The sequence below is a fragment of the Argiope bruennichi genome, chromosome 4, assembly GCF_947563725.1.
Source record: "Argiope bruennichi chromosome 4, qqArgBrue1.1, whole genome shotgun sequence".
In the NCBI taxonomy this organism is placed as follows: Eukaryota; Metazoa; Arthropoda; class Arachnida; order Araneae; family Araneidae; genus Argiope; species Argiope bruennichi.
The window spans coordinates 81,970,451-81,993,130 of record NC_079154.1 but is presented as its reverse complement, the minus strand read 5'-3'; the positions used below and the strand labels follow the sequence as shown (position 1 = coordinate 81,993,130).

The following is a 22,680-nucleotide window of genomic DNA, read 5'->3' as shown; positions in this document are numbered from 1 at the left end:
TGGGGGCTAGTCTCGGAACAACCTCAATAAGCTTCTTTTATCCATTGATTCATTTCCTTTCTCATTATCATTGCTCGTCAAACTCTAAATGGCGGGGGGGGGGGTACTAAATAGGTTTAAAAAAAGAAAGGCAATCTTCAAAAATACTTTTAAGAAGTGCCGTAGCTCCGGGGGACAAGCCGCCACTGTTAGAGCTATGTAACTAAAACAAATGAGCCTAATATTTATATAAATGTTTGATGTTATACAGCGTGGCATGATTCCTTGTAGTATGATAACACAAGCGGCAAATAAAAGAATATTTCTAAATTAAATAAATCGAGGATTCTATTATATATCAGTCACGAAACGGCTACATTTCAAAAGCTCTATGTATTGTCCCTAAATGCTAGTCCAGATCACTTTATTTTTCTAAGCTATGAATGGCAGTACCAGGATGATTAGGAATGACACATGCCATCAGTAATTTTACAAAGTTAAAAAGATTTATAGAAGTAATTTTATTTTTTCAGCTTGGTTCTTATCATATTTAACAGTAAAAATTACAAAAGAACATTAATAAATTGTTTCTTGCTATCAAGAAGAATGGCCTCCAGAGCATTTACATGTCGTTACACAACAATGCATGAACACAGAAGGGAAAGCGGAAAATGAATACATCAAATGTTTAGATTAAATTTGGCAAAACAATTCAGAAGGCAATCTTGATTTCAAAAGTCCATCATTAATTTCTAACATGGATTTTCATTGTAAACAAACAAGCAAGCAAAAATATCCCCACCTCCACCCCAAGTGGGGCGATAAGATAAGTGGCTATTTGGTCAGAATATATTTCCGCTCCCTTTCTATCAAAAAATAGTATGCCTAATGTAAATAGCGTAAGGGCATATTAATTTTACACCCTTTCATCATATTTGGCTTTAAATTACAGGATGCGAATTGGGCCTCCAGGCTTAAAGATGTTATCCCAGAAAAATTGATTTTCAGTGGAAAACTTAACTTCACAGTAAATGCAGTATTCAAGATTAATTGGAAGTTTACCATAGGTATCTCGAGAATTTTCTTCTCTCGGGAAAACAGATACTCAGGCTTCTAAAGGCCGATGAGTCAATTCGCATTTCAGTATTATATAACTTGGGAGGAAGTTGTAGTTGGAATTAAGTTTTACTTTGACTTCAGTAATATGGAATATTTTTGCAAACAAATCTTATGTTTTGAGATTTTATAAAGCGCAACAATCCATAAAATTCTTTTAAAGATTTCATGCTTAAAATATTTTTAAATGTGAAATTTTACAAGTGACATTAATTTGAAATCTTTGTATTTTATATATTTTACATTTATGGCGTAAGAAAAGAAAATTACATTTTATTCTGTAATACTTGTTCATCTTCTACAAATTCTGACATGTTAGTACATGTGCATTTTTGAAACAGGGGTGGGTGTTCTGAAAATCAAATGTTCTTGTCGTGCCAGTTGGTCAGTTGCCCCACGGATTTCTACTGTTCAGTAGAACCACGTGAAAAGAAACAAAATAAATAGAACTATAAACAGAATTCCAACCATTTCAATGCCCAAAATGACCGTTGAAGGTCAGGAGCATAAACAAAATAGGGAGGGGAACAATTCGTACCCTACCTATTCCAAGAAACTAGTCAGGGACGGTACCCGATTCCTAGAACGCCGTCGGAACTTTTGTTCAAAAATATTTTGAGTTCAGGCAGCTGCATTCCAAACTTTCTGGAACGCAGAAGTCACAAGGTAAATCAATGAAGTGGTATTTTTCAAACAAGCATAAAGGTTTAAAAGAGTAAAAACAGATTCTGAATGGGCCTTAAAAGTTTCAATAGCCATTTACTTTTTTTCCCCCACTGAAGATGGTTAAAATAGCAAATTCGTCAGCACACGCAAGGGGTCTTTTTGATCTCCTCCTTTCTGTTTTTGTTTAGAAATTCTAGAAATTTAGAAAAGTTTATACTTGCTATACCTTCATGGATTAGTTAGAAGATTAGAACAACACCAGAAATCAATCTCATTTCTTATAAGAGGGTTGGGGTCAAATGGACCCCTGCTTGTACTAGCGTTTCAGATTCTTTTAATGTTACGAGTATGTCAGTTAGCAACACAGATTCAAAGATCTTCCTATTTATAGACAGAATGATGGTAGCTCAGATTCGTCATATATTCATTAAATGTTTCATGAAATTTTGGTAAGTGACCATGATACAAAACCGATACAAAACGTAGATTCCGAATACTCCAGAAGATTTCATCGATTTCTTTTCTGTTCGTAAAAAATGTAAAAAACCATTATATGAAATCATTCTTTTATAATATGAATAAATTATCTTGAAATGTATGTTCGCAATTCATTTTATTTTGAATGAGAACCAATAAAAGTATTTTTTGAGTATGTATATAAAAATGAAAGACAAAAGATGCGAATTTTCAAAGTGCATGTTTAAGCTTTTTCTAAAAAATTTTTTAACGTAAGCCATATGTAAAATGTAGGTTCTTATTTTTCCAATATTTTTATACAGGAAGAAAACTACTTATAATAAAACTAATAAGTTTTATACGAATGTATAGGGGAAGATGGAAATGAATACAGAAAAAGTATGGAAAGGGGCTACGTTTAATTTTGGCTTTTCTTATTGAAAATCGCATTTGTATTTTAAATAAGAACATACTTTTATGGAAAAAAATTATATATTCTGAACATCTTTTACTTTTATACAAATAGCCAATAAGATAACAAGCAAGTGCCTGACAATTTGGGGTCACAAGGACCCCATGCGTTTTTGTGCTAATGTTCAAAAAATGGGTGTATGTGCTGAAGGATTAATACATTTTTTACCATTAAGCCATTAAAATTATTTACATGAATGAATGACACATAGATGAACAAATTATTCCAGTTGGAAAATGATCAAATAAATAATAAAAATTACAAAGTTCCCAAAAAACACAAAAATAAAAGTTCATTTGCATTTAATTCAACTCAAGATAATGCTCAATGTTTTCAAAACAATACTATCAACTGTTGATCATATGTATTCTTGATCCAACTAAAACAATAAAAATATTTAAGATATTAAAATATAAACCCTTTGACAGCTTATCATTTTTATTGCGATGTTGTTTCGTTTGAACGCCCTTAAAAATGGAAGATAACGAACGAATATGATAGACACTCTAGAGCACAAAAGAACTGATCCTAATGCGGAAGTAAACATTAGATAAATGCATGAATGGAAGATACGCACTCCTCTGGCATGTAACTTCTCTTTTAGGAAAGGCTTTTATATTTTGTATATCTACATATAAAGACATACGTTGATTATAAACACAGACCGATGAGCACCCTTGTCAGTTTATATATAACAAAAAAAAAAAAAAAAAAAAAAAAAATGAAAAAAAAAAGAGTCAATTCCTACTTAAGTATATATTTTTGTTATTACTATTTATTAATAATTAAAAATGGAAGTCGAGATATGTCACTGTTTATCGCCTCCCCCATCGTACTTGGCATTTAAAAGTCACATAATACTCTCTTCCTATCTCAAAGTCAATATCCCATATTAATGAACTGGAAATACCTCATAATGGAAATCGGACATTAATTTGCAGATAAAAATAAAATGATATATGTAACTGAAACATCAATTTATTTTACTAAAATTAGCCAGTTTTAATAGATCAAAATTCATAAAATATGTATCTGCATGAACTATAGAAAAGCAGTAAAAGAAAGTAAGACTCGAAACCTGGCACTAATCAGTCATTTTTTGGCATGTTAGAGCAAACACATGGAGTACGCATATTCACAAAGTCCTCTTCATAAGTAAACGATAAGGAAAATGAAAATTATGGGACAAAATATATTTCCACAAAAAGATTTCGATTCCGAGAAAAATGTCTGAATTCTTGCAAGGCAGCTTTTCTTTTTTCTCCCCGACTCGTGGGAAAAAAATACTATCCAAGAACCTGCCCTCGCCGCTTTATAATTTACTCTTTTTTCCCCCAAGCTTGTGAAATACTACTTGTTTAATGGTAAACAAACGCATTTCGATGTGGAGGGGAAAAGTGCATAAATCTGCTCACCAAAATGAAAATAAAAATTTAAAAAAATGAAATCTAGTTCTCGAGAAAAGTGGATAGATTTGAGGTAGAAATTTATCGCTTCTACTAGAACAAGCTAAGAAATACACATAACTTCATGGACTTGACTGGCTAATGCCAATAATATATCTTCAGCAATAAAACAAAGTGGAATAGATAATTAGTCATTAATAATGGCCCCATTTGTTGTAAAACCTTTGGTGTATTTGATATAAAATCAGGATTAAGTAAGTATCCAGCTTGGCATTCAACAATGCAGATGAAGTACCAATAGGTTAAACAATGACGGTTTATAAATATTGCTATGAAATTTTAAATAATCACAGATAACTCCATCTAAAAAGTAATTCTGCACTTCGCACAAGAGATTTGGTTTAATTAAAACTCTGGGTCAACTGATTCGGAGAAATTGAACTTAACAGTCAGTGAGGCAAGGAAATAAACATTTATATTCATTACAAGTCTTTTCATGATATCTTTTAACATTATAGTAAAATCTCAAAAAGAATTTTCCTGAATAAGCATGAAAACAGTGACATTATGCGTTTCGTTCGTCAGTTTCAAGCTGAACCCAATCTGAAGCATCATGATTTCAGGCATATAACAATTTTCCATATTAATAAATACATTTCTTTCTCTTAACATGTTTAAAGGTCGTTAGAATGTCTGTAAGTTGCATGATGCAATTATACATAATGGAATAGGGGATACAAAGAATCATACGAGTTATGCAACACGGACAGTTGGATCTAGAGCGACCAAATTTGGAAAAAATTCACAACACAAACTCATTTTTTAAAAAAAATTGATTAGATATCGAAATTTAACTTACTGTCTGCTTTTATATGCCTATGCAGAAATGAAATTTACGTCGCTGAAAAGTTAATTATTTAAATTTTATAGAATTAACTTTTTTTTTTTTTTTACAATGAAAACTTTCGAAGTTATGGAGGAAAATTAAAATTTTGTCCATGTTTCACTTTCTTGCTAAGGAGTAACAATTTTCTAGTAGTGCAGTTAATGCTTCTAGATGAACAACATGTCAATCAATGTTTAGTCAGTTATGTTAAGGTATGTGGAATTGTATCAGATTCAAACAAACAAAAGGATATTCAATTTTGTAAATATAAATAACTAATTCTTTAGTATTTGTATTTATAATGACACATACTGCGATAACATTAACTCCTCCAGTAGATTATACATGCATCGAATTATTGTTTTTGACACGTATGCCAAAATTAAATCATTCAATGACGCTACAATTATATTCAAAAATTACACATCATAAACATCTCTTAATTTGAGTCGATAGAACACATTCCAGAAATGAAAGATGTCATCAAATTCGATAGTAGAGAAGTTATTTCCTAATAATTACAGGATTAGAAACACTTGTATTTTTTTTTATTATCCATCTATGTGTAAAAAAAAATTAATATCAAATTAAAAAAAAAAGAGGTAAACCAAGCTACAATGTTACAAGAAGTTAGAAGCTTCTTTAATTTTTTTTTTATAAATAATGGTTAATATCGTACACAATAATGGTAAATATACACCAAATGCAGGTAAAGTTCATGAAATTCTTACATATGCCCGATCGGTACCGATTAAAAAACGTTCAATTTAAAAGGAATGCCCAAAAATACTTAAACACACACACTACTGGCGTCAATATGTAGTAAAGATAGCACGATTTTTTTTTCCCCCAGACAGAAAAAAAAAATCTGGTTTCAGAGTTCAATTCATTGATGCGACTGAAACGGAGAAGCTGAAAAAGGATGTACGAAAACGACACCCACGCGGAATTAGTCATACGGCAGGGTGGGTCAGAATGGAAGAAAAAGACACGAGCATCTTGATCTCTGCCTCATGGCGACCACACCTCCCGACAATTTCGATTGCTTCGTACTCGGAGGAATGCTGCCATTGAACTCGCTTGATGGTCACTTCGCTTAAATGTCAATAAGAAATGAGTGGCCATGATCTCAAATTTTACCTATGCTGATGATCCTCTTTTTAAGATACCTAAAATGCAATGATTGTCTCAATACAGTATTTAATACGGTTACCGTTATATTCTATATAATTTATTATAATTTTTATGAATGAAAGCAAATTTTATATTCTAGATTGAGGTATTCACTTGAGTGTCGAAGTCAGTAATTCTGACTCATGCTGATTTTAACAGATGCTTATTTAAAACCTTGAAAATCAAACTAAGGAGAATTTTTTTAAAAAATATGTCTGCAGAAATCGTTTAGAACAAGGCTCAGTAGTGAGTTTACAGAAAGTTTGACTAATTTTGAGATTTCATTAACACTGAATATCTAGAAAATAAAAAATATTTATTGTTCAGGAAAAATGTTTATGTTTCCACTTTAAGATTTATTCATATTCAGCATGACATCTCGATAAAAAAGTTACGAAAAAGAACGTGCGCTAAATACCACTATAATAGTCGGGGACACAGAACAAAAAAACGCTTTAAGTGTCATATAAATGACATTTGTTTTTATGCATCTCGAAGCTAACATAAAAAAGTTCTACGAAACAAGTTATAATAAACACAATTTCCTTACATGGAATGTCAATAATTAGAATTTCGAATTAAATCTTGAACAAATACAGCAATTGTTTTCTTAAACGAAAAAACCATTTAAGAAAACGTTATGACAGAAGGCACTATGATATCCTAAAGCTTCCGCCGATTTATTCATTTGAATCAATAATGCCTCACAAAATCATCAGCATGCATTTCTCTTTTATGCTTCAACAAACTCCATCGGTTATATATATTACAAGCTTTTAAAGCGAGTAGAATTGGACAGTTAAATTTATGAATATGTTAACTTTACAAACAATGACGACCAGAAGAACGTCAGATGTTATTTTAATAACACAGGAGTCGGCAGTTAGATGCAAAACAAGAAAGTGCTTTATCTTATCGGAAGGAAATGACATGAAAAAATTTAAGCGTCCTGCACAGCACTCAAACTTATTCGAAGTAAATGAAATAATTCGTACGCGATGCATAAGTATTAACGTCCTATAACGGTTATTTTCTCTACAACCTAATTAGATAACATCTTCCATTTTCGGAAATACCGATTCAATTAAAAATCCCCTGAACAATCGAAATGTTTTTAGACTTATAATTTAAATTATAAGATATCGCGTATTTCACCAGCATTATAATATAAAATATGTATTTAAAAGGTTCACATATCTTCACTTCAACTTTCACTAAGCATGCCCTGGCTATACCCGACTTAAAGAATATCTGTTAATGTTTGGAAGTGATAATTAACTCAAAATATTGTTTCAATAGACATGACAAACTCGTCTAGCACTTAGTAAAAAAACCACCATAGGCCATCTAGCAGATTCTAAATCTTCAACTATGGGAACTGGGACAACGAGCTCGCGAAACAAAACAAGCCAGACAGACAAGTTTTATCAACATCCCATTCCCATCCGGGATTAAAACTCTTTACATCATTACTATCGTCCAGAAGCTTATTGGCGAATCTTTATAGGCCAGGCCTCGCTCAAGGGGCCACCGTTTTTGTTGGATAGACCGACCATCAGGTAGGAAAAGGGTCAGAAACCTGTACGCCACACAGCACTGAATAGCAACTCGGCTCGCATAGGTCGAGGAGAGAATGCCCTTTTTTTTTTGCCATTCCTGTGGAATGTTTGCGGCATAAAGAATAGCGAGAACCGATTCGGATGACTTAGCTCACTAGAGCGGAAAGGACTTGCTCTGCAGATCATGCGAGGATCGGAATTCCAAGCCAAAAGAATGGGCTGCAGGAAATACGATTGTACTTCATCAGCAAGCGATGCCTGAACAGGTGGGGATATCACCACTTAAAATAATTTTATATTTAATGAATTAAAAAAAGAGGTTAATTTAATGCTTGAATAAATATATCGACTGAACTAGAAAGAAAAAGAAAAAAAATCTCAGCACATTCTTATCAGTATATGGGAAATCTGACTTCGTTCTACGATGAGTACCAATTAATCATCTTCCACGTATTCCATTATATATAAATTTCAATTAAAATTGTCCAATGCTAATGTTGGTAACATCAGATTTGATATAAGTAAACTGTGGGTAACTTTCAGATTGCATAAGATTTGGAACATGGTGTGCTTTAAGTTTTTCCATCTAATTTTATAAAAACATTAAATTTTGTGAATATATATGCAAATAAAATGTTGAAAAAATCTAAAAAGACAGTATAATTATTAAAAAACGTTATAACTAATATTACACTGTTTTGAAGTAAAGTCTTTGAAGAGAAACATAATGGTATTTTGTATTTGCCTACTTAATATTTATCTGCTTTTTTTCCCCCTTAATAAAAATATAGTTTTCCACAGCGACTGGCAAAACCATGCACGCACTAACTTGAAGTTGTATGCATTATTAGCAATTATTTTTAACTTTATCTAAGCTTGTGATAACTAAATTTAGATCAACAGAGAATTTACTGAACAACAACAGAGACAACACTGAAGAGGGGAAAAATGAAAGAAAAAAAAACCATTCATCCATAAAATTTTCTATGCATTATAATTAAATTTAGCATTTTAGAAAGTAATAAACAGTTATATATATTATTATATATATTAATGTTCGCATCGATAAAATTGAACACGCCAAAAGAGATACAATTTCAACTCGTTTAGAAATGCAGAGTTCTTGCACAATAAAAGGCAAATCCGTAAAATACCAAATGAAGATATTCTCTATAAGCAAAAGCATGATAAGGAAAAAAGAAAGGGGGGGGGGAAGAGAAAAAATCGCATTTCTTAACGGCTTTATTTAAAAACAGAGCACACTGAGATTTAAGCGAAAACACACTTGTGTGGTCTCAGTGAATGACCAAAAAAAAAAAAAAGTCATCCAAGAAGACTATTGGGTGGTCCAAGACTCCGTAATCCAGGTCATGTGGAAACAACAGAAAATTGTTCCAAGGAATTTTAAAGTTGTTGCAGACCTTCATCTGAAAGAGGTGGATTCGCTTACAGAAAGCTTGCTTTATAACTTGGATTTGACAAAGAAGATTTGAGCCTACAGCCAAATGCTAATGATGATTTAATGTTTTAAATACTTCCAAGAAAAACTGGTACAGGATTATGAAGATTTCAACTTTTAATCTGAAATCTCGTGATGTTTTATGCCTACTTCATGCATCTAATTTTTAACATTTAAATACAAATATACAAGCAATTTAGATCCTATGGTCTGCCATATAAACAGCTTTGAACCACTTTTTTAACATACTTGTCGCAATTTACAGTTTGTATACAATCTTATAAATATATTGAAATAACAGTTTCTAGAAGTTGCAAGCAAAGCAAAAGCTTCGATTAACATTGTAACGCATCCTTTTATTTACTATGCATTTTTGACTTAACTTTCCAATTTTTGACGTTAAATATTCTTTTAATTTTTGAAAAATGCAAACTCTTCTAAAAAAATTAAATCGATTAAAATCAAGTTGGCATATTTCGCGAAAATCGGCGTTTCTTAATGGAAGGGGATAGAAAGCAGCACAAATGCGTAATTTTCAATTACTACTGGCTTCCACTAAACTTCAAGATTTAACAGGAAGAATTTAAGAAAACAGCAAGTTGTGCAATTTAATGACGCAGCAGCAAATTTACTCATCCAATGACTTCCTACAAAATGCAATAAACACCAAATGGAAAAATGCATAAACAAGCATGTTAGCAGAAGTCGGTCGATTCGCCGAAATTAGCATCGCATTCCAGGAACGGCGCATTTAATTACCCAATTCGACATCCTTAATTGCATCATTCCACCTATTAAAAAACACCGACAGCGAGATGTTGAAATTGTGCGAACAAATTTAGATTTTGATTGACTATCATCACATTAAATAATTGTATGCGTGCCAAACGGATTCCTTTTCTCTGAATACTTGTAACTGGACTCTACGCTGTATAGTTTTAATTTTCCAATATCAGTTAAATAAATTTAATCAGCTTGCCGAGTATATATAAAAAATTTTCATTATAGTACAAAAAAATTGCAATTGTTCAATCAAAATTTTTTAATTTAGGAACTTATTTTAAGACAATATTTTATAATTTAAAATAATTCTGAAAATTAGTAAGATAAAGTACAAATGTCACAGATTCAACTCAAGGTTTAAAGCAACTCGCAAGAACACAAATATTTTACAGCCGTCATTAAGTCTTGAATGTAAATATACATAATCATATCGATACCATATAGAGAAAAACTTCAGTGATCTGTATTTCCACGACAATGAATTTCCTATATAAAAGCACTGTTTTAACTGGTTTGTTTCAGATTAACCATTTCTAATGTTATACTAGCTGATATATCCTTCATCGCACAAAATTTAAATGTTTTTAATATTTTTAATGCAAAAACTGATTTTCGTATAAATTAATATAATACACTTAATCCTTTTATTTATAACATATCACTTGATTGACTATCTTGGGTCTTCATCGCTGGCAATCAGATTTTTGGCCACTTTATCAGGTTATAACAGTTCTTTTAGGTGCACCGTTAAATAACTACTTTAAATTTCAAGAATTCCAAAAGATATGAAACAGAAATATCAAAAAATAATGGTAGAATAAATCAAAATCGTACTTTAGATGTATTTCATAATCGTCTGCGTTGAATATTCAAAGAATTAAAGAAAATACGAAGAAAAAAATTGTATAATACATTTCCTATCATTGAAAAAGTTAAATTTCAAATTTAAGATAGTATTAAAATATGTCTAGCAAAATAATTCCTTCAGATGTTACTGTAGAAAAATGATAAAAACAGTTAATTACATATTCTATTAATATATTCAGTTATCTTTTGCAAGAAAAAAAAATGAAAGTATTCCTTCTCTTGCCATACAGAAAGCGGGCAAATATTAGTTGAAATCAACCCAGTCGTTTAGGAAACGTGGAATATATATACAATGCCACAATGACAGTTGTATAACCTATTTATATTAATATATAGAATAATCTTCGGACTTGTGCATATTTTCCCACACAAAAATGCAATATACAACTAAGCAACAGCCAATTCAGAATAGCTTCAGTACATCATACACACAATGTTATATAACGATTGTGTTTTGTTAAGTCTCACTACAAAAGCAAATTAAAAATAATTCAATAATAAATTCAAACAATTATGGCGTTGCTGCACAGCGGTGTAACAAAAATAAATGACGGCGCTTAGGCAACTTCATATTTTTTTGCTTCATTCCTTGGTTTTAATTGTGCAATTTTTAATTAAAAATGTAGCTAAATGCAAAACCAGTCTTCTCCAGCTTCCAAGACTGATGCCACTTGAAACTTCCATACATACCCTTCTTGCCCAACCCTCATTACAACACTGTTGTCACAAAACACGCAACTCCAATTGCGTCTCAGAAGCACCCATTCTGCACTTTCTGTCTCATCCCCCTTGTCAACAGTTCAGTCGCGATTATGGTAATGTACTACCTCACGGCCTATTCCACGCACACCACCAAACGCACCCATTTGGGAAGACAAGATCGCCCGGTTTAATAGTTCGGTGGAATTTTATAGGCCCTCGCAGCAATTTGGACCATCGGGCTTGATTGTCCATTTAGAAACTGTCCCTCGACAGCTGGTCAAATGGATGGACTAGGGAGAGTCAGAGAAGTCGTCTCCCAAGCTTTGCGAAAGAGGCAATGGAACACCCCAACTGGATTGGTTATAGAATGGGAAATGAAATGGATAAAAGATAGGATGCTGAAGGGGGGGATATTAAGGACGAAGGATAGGCGTGTTAATGTAGTGGAGAAAGGACATTAAAATAGGAGGACGATAGCGATTAAAGGACAAGTTAAAAAAAATTTCTGTAATTCAAAGAATAATTGTAAATACTTACAAATCTAGAAAAGTAAAATTATTTCTCCTTTAGCTTTTTCTGTATTTTTAGTGAGCAGTTGATGAAGTAGTGCTGATAAGAAGGTTTACGGTTTAAGAAGCAAACGATGAGAGGGGGGTCAAGAGTGTTATTTATTAAAATACCTTTACAATATAATTCTCTACTCAATGTATGTTTCTTTGTCGTCATGAAAAGGGAATAAAAAATTACTTTTATATTCCCGGAGTTTCTTTATATTAAACAGAGTATTAAAAAAAATCTCGCCGGAACGTTTCTCAAAGTATATCAATTCACTTTTAAAGACAACTCGTTTGATAAATGAATTAATTTATGAATAACTAGAATCAGAGAATAAACCAAATGCTCTTGCTGCCTAATAATGTATTTCGTCTTAAATTACTAATGAAATAATTGAAAAAGGCAGACAAGGAATGCTTTTAAAAGATTTAGACACAACTTAAATGACGAAATCCTTTAAAACAGCAATACACCGAAACTGAGCTTTTAAAGAACTAGCTTTAAAATTTCATTTTATCAAAATCATTTGATTAATTTATGATTATTATGCAGATGCTTTATTGAAAGATTTATACCCTGTCGGAATTCTTTTTAATCAAAAGTTAGCAACATTGACGACATCATAGCACAGTATTAAGAGCTCGAGCTTGTACATAATGTAAATTAAAGTAGCAAAAGAAAAAAAAAAAGAATTTGCTATAACACGCTGCTATTATTTACAAAAATTGATTAGCGGTATTTATTCTATCCATAGGGGGAAAAAAAATCGAAGAATTTTACAGTTTCTTTGGAGGGGGAGGGGGGGGGGTAACCATGTGGAAAAGTTTAAAATGAAGATTCCCTTTTAAGCAGAAAATACAACAAATGGTTAACTGAATCTTGTTTGATTATATTAACATACAGTTCTAAGTAGGTCTGTTAAGAGACGCATCTTTCCGATCCAATAGTGATCAGATAACGGGGACGACCCCTCCGCCCCCAGTCCAACCATCCAAACAAGGGTATCTATGATCCCATCGCATTTTAAGCGCACGATGTCTACATAAAAGACGATTTTTGGTGAAATCGACGACCCCCAAGATGGTAAAATCCTATGATGAGTTTAACAATTTATGCTTCGCATACAAATGGCATTCTAATATTCTGGAGTAACAATGGAATTAATTAGCCAAGCACTCACTTAAAAAAAAAAAAAAAAAAACAAGTCCCCCCCCCATGTTAAGATCTTTACTTAGCCAGTTTTCTTTCAGTCACACATCTACTCTAAACAGCCGGAACAACATTCCGCGATCTTATAATCGAGAACCCAGTCAATGAATGAGTCATGGGCTCTTACGCAACTGGCAAACCGGCGCTTGCAAAACAAGCGTCACATGAATGGAAAATCTTTATCTTAACTTCAAGCACTCAAATAAGAGAATTCGACCAAACAGGAAAATATAACAAGACGATGGCGAAACGCTTACCTATGCCACGAACAGCTAAGAATGCTTCGGGATATGAAATAATCACGCGAACTCCTTCTCAAGGTTTTATTGTTTTCGTCAGACCATAAATTTCGATGCACTGTTTTTCGCAAACAAAATTGACAATTGTATTTCAAAACAGATTATGGTAACTTGAAATCATTCCAAAATTACCGCCAAAAGTGAAAAGAGTTGAAAGATATCCAAGATTACTTCATTTATGACCATAAAGCGTGTCAAACTCTTTCAATACGCAAAACGATCACACGATATTTAAGACTGAAAAAATGATTTACTACTTATATTATGATCGTCTTAAAAAAATACTAATAACAATGTGTTAACTCAAATCGTAGATCGAACAATTAAAAAAAAATGAGAGACGAAACAGTATTCCTCATTTCAAACAATTTTGATTTTATCGATCAATGCTAAAGATAACTAGTGAATATGCTACCAGGTTAAATGTTATGAATACTAACCATCAAAGCATCGGGTAAGTCACATTTATATAAATTTTAAATTTCGTGTAGTTCATGTTATTTACAGAAGATCTATGAATTTTAAAAAAAATCTTGCACTTCTCTCTTTACACCTTACATTTTTCTAGGCTATCGCCATGCATCTAGAGTAGCAAGAATTCACAAATTAAAAAAAATAGAAATTAGGCATATCCCAATAGCTTTGTTAAACTAATGCTTATAAAGACTAGGCTAAAAAATATAATTTGCAACAACGGCAGAAAATAAGTAAAGCATATACTTGGACTTTACTGTTGCTGACAATCCGTCTCAATAATGCATTAAATAGTAATGAAGTACAGAAAATATTTTTTATAAAATTGCAAAAATGTCTAAAACTTCACAAAAAAGCCTTAAAAAAACTACTGGTATTACTTCTACTTTGGCAATAAATATAAAAAATCAACAGCATTCAAGATCCAACTTCATAACGCCCAAGATCACACTCATTTTTGTTGGCGGGAAAAATATAAATTAAAAATTCTCAATTATAAATCGAATCTAATTAGAAATGCAAGCACAGAAAGGTGCAACTTCACTTTTTACTTGAATTTTTCAACTCCCCCTGCAAAACAGCTTAGTGGTGGGCCATTGGAATTTATGGTTCAGTTTTCAAAACGTAAGGCATGTTTTATTAAATTCTATCTTGTTCTAGTACTTACGGGATACACATTAAACAATGAAGCAACAGCAGGAGATCTACAGAACATGAAAGCTTCTGGCAAACACCATGCTACGCTTGGATGAGTTCGTAATACAATGACATGAAGGAAATGCCACGTTCAAGTGGTTAAGATAAATGAGAGAGAGAAAAAAAATCAAGAAGGCCATCATACCAGAAAACTTGCGTGCCTTCGATTGTATAGTAGCATGCGTAGGGGCAATGAAACAAATTGAAGAAACTAGTGCCGGCCATTCATGACTTTCATTCATGAAGGTAAAGGCACTAGCTCTACAGGATAGCAATAAGGCAAGCCCCAAAGACGCACAATGCAACATTAAGAAGATTTACTTCATTGTTGGAAAAAGATGGCTTCAAATTTTCATAATTCTATCGTGCATTAGTTTCTATAATACCTCAATTTGACTCAAAAATGAATTGTATTGAAATTTTAGACAGCCGCATATGGAGAGCAGTGAGCATACAAATATAAATCAAATGATTTAAAACTATTTTCACTTTGATTCAAGGTAATTTACTTATAAGTGAATACAGACATCCAATTTAGCCCCCCACCCCCCGTCCAATCACTGAATTAAAAAAAAAGTACTCTGAAAAGACTTGAAATGTCAATTAACATTCGTTTAAAATAATTTCAAATAAACTTTTGAGACATCGGATGCAAAGTGAACCGTGGAACGTTTATAGTTAGTTCTTAATTCCAAGAAATGCTGAAACATTTCGATGATGAGTTGACCATTTCATTTAAGAGTAGGTTATTCAAAATCAGAAGTTAATTGATATTAAAACTTTTCTAAGATTTTATAATTTCAGCAATCAGACTATAAGAAGCTATTATGAATTTTAATCGTAAAAGAACAATTGAAACTCTTGTTATTCTGCATTCACATTTTACAAATAACTTCGAATTTAAAAGTTTGGCAACCAAAAAGGGCAAGATTGATATTAAATGACACTGAACTGAACATATGGCCAATTAAAAATAAACCTCAACAGGAAACTGACCAAGATATAATATACTACGAAAAAATTATAAAAATCCTTTGGATGAAAAGATACTAAAAAGAAACAAAAGTTCAAAAGGAAATGCAAATTCCTTTCAGAGCAGAATTTATCCACCATTCACGTGCCAAGTTACCCCCCCCCCCGCATACCAAACAATGCCTGCGCAACGAAATGGTTATGAGCACCTTTATGAATATAAGCAACTCGACCATTCATACGCCCAAGCCTAACGACGCATGTACATAGATTACACTATATACTAAAAGGAAAACAATCGGGAAGCCCTCACAATACCCTTTCTTTCAACTAGTGTATTCAGATTTCCCTTTTAACAAACCTGACACAATTCTCATTTTTGACAAAGAACTAACGCCGTAAAACAAGGACAAAAAAAAAAAAAGGACAGAAACAAAGAAGAAAACAACCAGTTGTAACTGTATACACGACGCAGAACTCCGAAATCTACGACGTCACTTCATTTAACGATGGCTCCTGGTCATTGGACCGTTAACTTGGCAAGTGTATTCCGTGGGAACATGAGGCTGCAACTGCTTCTGAGGAGATAGCACACAATGGCAATTTCAGCATACGGTAATTATCCTCCCATCCTTAATTAAAAGGAAAATCCAAGATACAATGCCAAGTTTAGCAGTGTGAGAACTATAATGCAACCTGGCATAAAAATTGACAAGAGGCACACAGATCAGAAAGGCAATGTAGTTGTAGAAGGGAAAACCGATTTTGTAGAAGTAAATTAAATTGGATAAGTATTAACCTTGCTGTTCATTAAGATGAATTTGCATCATCAATTCATTGAAACTTTGAGTTGCAGTCAAATGATAATAACAGCGACCAAGATCGACATTCCACATTTTAGAAGTTCTGCAATTCGATGCACAAAAGATTCACTTCCAAAAGAATCGAACTAACGACTTATTTACTACAAGTTTGAATATTTAATAACAGCCTATAGAGATATATCAACTTTTATAGACAGCTAATCCAAAATTGCATACCATTATCTATATATTGGTTTCAAAAATTTCTACTCAAATAAATTTAGACTATTTCACAGAAAATACCAAGTCTCAATTAGGAAGGGAATGACTTTTCTTATCCAAAATTTAACTCTGAATCTATACCAATCACTATCCTATTATTTAAAAAAAAAAAAAAATTTGAAGACAATTTTAACATTTAGTGATAAGTCAAACAGTGAATGAATACAATAGTATAGTAATGTCATAGAATAAATTTGCCCAAGGGACCACCATATGAGACTGAAACAGGCATTCCAACGAATTTCTAACAATTAGTCGCATTAAACCAGCCGCAATAGAAAATAATTAAATTTGCACGATTTTTTAACATTGTTTTAGAGATATATATGGTGGTTTTGGGAAGCATCTGCAATTAATGAAATCAGAATTCTTAAAAAAAAAAAAAAAATAAGGAAGACGAATTCAGAAAGTTGCTGATGTAATATGAAGACAATATCAGAAGACTAATTTTCATTATGTAACTCTTCACGGAATTGATTTTTCTATGCATTCGACAAAATCTGTTTAAGAATAAAATAAGGATTTAATACATACGTTTCAGCAGCAGAAACTTCATAACAGAAAGTTATTTTATGAGCAACATAGTTATTTTCGAAGCTTTCTAAATAAATCATTGTAATCAAAATCAATGAAAATTAAATTAATCCTGAGATAAATGTAACAAACATCAGTTTAAAATGCACACAAAAATTGATTCATTTGCTCGTCAACAGAGAAGGAAAAAAAAAAAAAAAAAAAAACTGGATATTTTCATTACTGGCACAACAAAAAAAAAAAAAAAAAAAAGGAAAAATTCAAAGGAAAGGAAATGGATCCAACAAGAAAGAAATTAAACGTTGGCGCCAACGTAAGGAAAGAGACGAAATACAAACACTAAATAAATTCAATGCCAATCACCATATTAAGTCAAGACGATATTTGGAAAGATCCCAAAAACATTCTTCCAATGCATGCAATAACGAGCAGCCTACACCTTTTAAGAAAATAAAAATCGTTAAAGATGGAATGACTAAATATGGCATTTCGGAGAGCAAAACATCTTTAAAGGAAATAATGCAAAATTGTCATACCAATTAAAAATTAAATTGGATAATTAGGTAACCTAAGGAATAGCTGTGTTTCATTTCCTTCCGCAATATTGAATGCCAGTAAGCAAAAGAAAAAGTTTCAGATAAACAGTTAATGGTCAACTGACTAAATGAATGAATGAAAATCATAAAGAGTCGCAAAATCCTTGAAAAAAGTATTCATTGACATACACGATTATGTCATTCATCTAAAATGCTCCAAACATTGCCCCTTGATGCCGAGAGTAACTAACAACTGCTAAATAAGATAAGCCTTCAAGAATCTTTCATTGATAAGACTTCGAAGTACCGTTGAAACAAATACAATCATTCGTTGCAGCCTCAATTCTCATACAACTAGATGAGCCATAGCTTAATAAAAACAAATTCACCAAAAAAGGTTATGCATTACTTTTCCGATTTCGAATTTATATTTAGTATGATAATGATTTTTAATAACCAGCAATATATGGCATCCCGATAACAAATCTTGTTTTTCTGTAAATATTCAGAAAATGGTCTTGTAATGAATGGTGCATAATATTCGCTATATCTATTAAACTATTCTCAAGACAATTTTTCCATTTATTTGCCATAAGGTAAGTAAGGTACCTCAATAAACCGATAGCTGCCCGTTTCATATTTCAAATTCGGTGGAATATTTTATTTGCCTCAATTTGAATTATAAGCAGCCTTAACATCTAAACTGAAAGTACAAGTTGCATAACAATCAAAAGCGTTCTGCAATAAATGTCGAGTTCCATGTATTGTAACTTAATATTAAGTCAAGTTATAGCCGCAGATTTAGCAACAAAAATTCATTATCAACATCTGTAAAATTTAGACAAGGCATTTCGATTTTTCGAGTGTCTACATCAATTACAATATAAATTTATTCGTCAAAAACCAATTTCATTTAAATATTGAAGAATGAGAAGTTGGGGGAGGGGTTACAAGAATGGTTAAAATAATCCAAGATTCAACCAGCGACAGCGGTCTCCCCAAAAATTTCTCGTATACTGTCCAATAAATGAAAGCCGATAGAAAATTTAGGAAAGACACCGGCAAAAAAAATGTCTAGCATGGCACTGCGTACAGTAATGAAATATTAACCTTTGGCGTGAATTAAGCATTTCTACTGCGTCAACTTAAAATCGACGATACGTTTTTCCCAACAGATTGATCAAACAAAATATATATATTCTAACAGTCAGGCAGACCAATTTCCTCTGAACACATTTTCCTCAAAATTTGATAAAGAAAATTTGGTGCAAAGGATGTATACCAAATTTCATCCTCCTAGCTCAAAACGTTTGAGTCCTTTATCACAGACAGATATGTACAAGATGAGGTTTTTTTGAACTGAGAGAGGTCTAAAATGTGGAGATTCGTCAAAATCTCGAGTTCGAATTATTTAGATTTTATAATACTTCCACCATAAAATAGAATTTTTACTTGTTCGTGTACTAAACAGAGAGAAAAAATGAAATTCCATGCTCTCCGAAATCTGCTCGTTGCGAAAACACTAATTGAATATTTATAAACGCAGGCAGCTGTTACTAGAATACATCGGAGCATTTACAACACTGCTTTTTCCTTGACCAACTGCCAACTCGTGATAATCAAATCACGAGTTTAATTGCATGCACATGAAACAAAATTTACTTAAGTGATTCATGAATGGAATGAAATATCCGATACCGATGAAATTTGAAATATTTTGCGATTCATTCCAATATGCTAATAATTAAATGAAATCGAAAATTTTGCGCCATTAAATGGAACATAGGGAGTTTAAGCATAGTATCACACGAAGAAAAAAAAAAGTTGTGCATTTATTTGAAGTAATCTCTTACAAGTAAATCTGGTCAAATACAAAATTTAAAAGACATTTTTTTTTAAAAAAATTCACCATTTAATTGAAATTCGTTAGATTGCTCTTCATTCTATTTTATTCCTATTAAATGTTTGAAAATAAAATTTATAAAGATATAAAAACATCAGGAATTTAAAGAATCATTTTATTAGTTATATTTACAGATATTTAAAATAGATAGGGAATTAAATACATTACAAACTACAAATAAAATTAATCAGGTACACTCTACTAGGGCAGGTAAAATTAATATAATACTTATGAAAAATGGTAGTTGTAAACATTATCATTATCCTAAGTAACAAAATATAAAATTGACAGCCATTTTAATTTTATATAATGTAACATTTTGTCAAGTTTATGAATTAAGGGTTTGATAATAAAAGTTAATATTTAATGATTAATATTATTCAAAGGATTAAATGTTGCATAAGAATTTTTAATTTAATGTTTAAATCCTCGTTAGCAGGTCGAGGTAAATTCCATCTCTAACAAATAGTCTATAGTAGGTCTAAACTGATCTATATTTGTCTTGATTTAAAGAAACCATCAGTAATAAAGACTGCTTTTATCAATTTCTAGTAAAACTATGAAAAATCATTCTTTTACATTAAGTCATAAGTTGATAAAATATTTATATGATAAAAATCTTTATCTATTAGTCAGTCCAATCTGAATTTTGTATTCAAGTTTGTCATATACAATTCAAATAATCATTACTAAACTGATAATTTAATACTTCGACAAGTAAGAACACTTGTTATCACTAGAACAATTATGCTTTGGCAAGATTGCTAGGTTTCAGAGATTTGTCAAGAATGAAGTCATTAATGATTATTAAGTAGAGAAATAAATAACATTGGCAACAGCCAACATGTTAGAAGTATTGCCAAGCAATAAACTAAAGTATTCATGTTTTAAATCAATGGAAATTTCTAAAAACATTTCTATAGTAACAGATTATATAGCCAAGACATTCTTTTAAAATATAACATGTTCGTACAATTCTTGTTTCTCGCCTACTGATGTCATTTTAAAAGTGCTTTGTTTATTGGATAGTACAAAAGTAAAAAATATTACTATAATAACCATTATATGTCTGAAAGCAAACTATTGATGGTAAGTACTGGCATGAGAATATTAAATAAAATTTTGAACTAATAAAAAATTACATATTACTGAAATTATATTTAGTAATAAAAAAAGACGAGATGAGGGATTCTACAATTTTGATAGTTTAGATTAAAAAAATTAAGTACATACGTCTTACTTTTTTTTAAAAACAAGAAATATTTTTAAAACCAAGATCATTTACGAAGTAAATATTTTTTATACATATGGAGTTTTAATATATTATAGCATAATATATTACATGAAGTATATAAATTATACTAGGTAGAAAACTTGAAGTTAAAATGACACAATACATAACAGGTAGCATTTTATTTTTATTTAAAAAAGATTCTTTACATTGTACAACTTAATAAAATATTCCTATGAATATTTTATAGAATAAGTTTTATATTAATTTCACATTAAAAATTCTAACAAGTCAATAGTTAAAAAATGACGAAGTATATCTAAAATATTAAAAATTTAGAATAGTACCATTTTATTTTAGCTGTATAAAAATTTAAAATGAAAAATCTATAGATTATAATTTCTTAGACAATATCAAATACTTTTGAACAGAGAAAAGAAACTTGAATCTTTGCTCTATGTAATGATCAAATACAAAGATGCGATCTTTTTATGAAGTTATTTAATTGTCTAGTACAACTAAAAATAGATGAACGATATTTTACAAGACATTTTTTAAATCTTAAAATCAAGCACAACACTCAAATACAAAAATGAAAAGTTTTTATCTATTAAATCAATTAAGCTTAAAACAATCTTGAAAAATACTAGATGACAAATACACAAGAATAAACCTTTTGATCACTTTTATTAAAAAGCAGATTCATCTAATCATCTTTAAAAATAAAATGAAATACAACCAAAAAGAATCGTGAAATTTTCTACGCTTACTCTTAATTCACACTTTAAAATATGCAATTAAATACATTTAAAAGGATTATTATAAAAACTTTAAAATTCTTAAGTAATATAAAGGCTATAATTCAAAATAATCAGTTAGAAATAAATGATAGACTAAGATTTTATATTAAAGACAGATTTAGAGTCGTATTTCACAATTGAACTAAAAAGCAAATATTCAAGTCTGATGGACATTATACAATAAAATGCTTTAATTCGAAAGTTTTTAAAGATTCTTCTAATAATAAAGTATATAAATGCTATAGTACATGTAAGTGGCGACATATTTAAAAACTAAAAGTATATATGAATAGCATTCAGGTTTGTAATTAATATTTATTCTATAACCAATTCTTAATTAAAATAAAAGATTAAAATTATGCAAAGCTCTACAAGTCTTATTGATATACAATATGCATTACATTCATTAAAAATATGGTTGCTTGGCTGTTTGTTTTCTGTACAATATCTATTTGAATTCTGTTAGATATCAAATATCAGCCTATTCTCTCAAGCCAATGTCAGGCGAATAAAACATTCTATTATTCTTTAACAATCTTTACATTAAAATTTCTTTTTTGATGTTATTGAGAAGGTAACAAATATTTATTCTTCTAGTATTATTTTTAAAACATTCAAATTGATCTATAGCTTTAATAGGATGCATCTATTTTTGTTTCTTCTAAATGTAGAAGTTTCAGATCTCGGAGAATATTCATAAGATATTTACTGTCTAATATTTAATAAAATTATAATCGTATCAAAATAGATTCACAGGTTCCAAGATATTTGTCGTCTTCAAATGCCTATAAAAATTAGTCTTTTTTTTCAAGAAGGATTCCTTGTTTATATAATTCAATCTAAAAAAGTGAAAGAAACATAA

The 22,680-nt window shown here is 30.9% G+C and overlaps 1 protein-coding gene across 2 annotated transcripts in view; it reads right to left on the bottom strand.

The window, feature by feature from the left end:
* The window catches only part of LOC129966040 (apoptosis regulator Bcl-2-like), a 36,120-nt gene that overhangs the window by 11,080 nt on the left and 2,360 nt on the right, over positions 1 to 22,680 (bottom strand). The window contains exon 2 of one of the 2 annotated variants that reach the window (XM_056080389.1): positions 21,833 to 22,657. The exons of the other annotated variant lie outside the window; for it this stretch is intronic. Coding sequence (XP_055936364.1) covers positions 22,613 to 22,657 — 45 coding nt within the window. The 3' untranslated portion in view covers positions 21,833 to 22,612. Of the gene's footprint in view, positions 1 to 21,832; positions 22,658 to 22,680 lie in introns of those variants that run through there. 2 annotated transcript variants of the gene reach the window in all.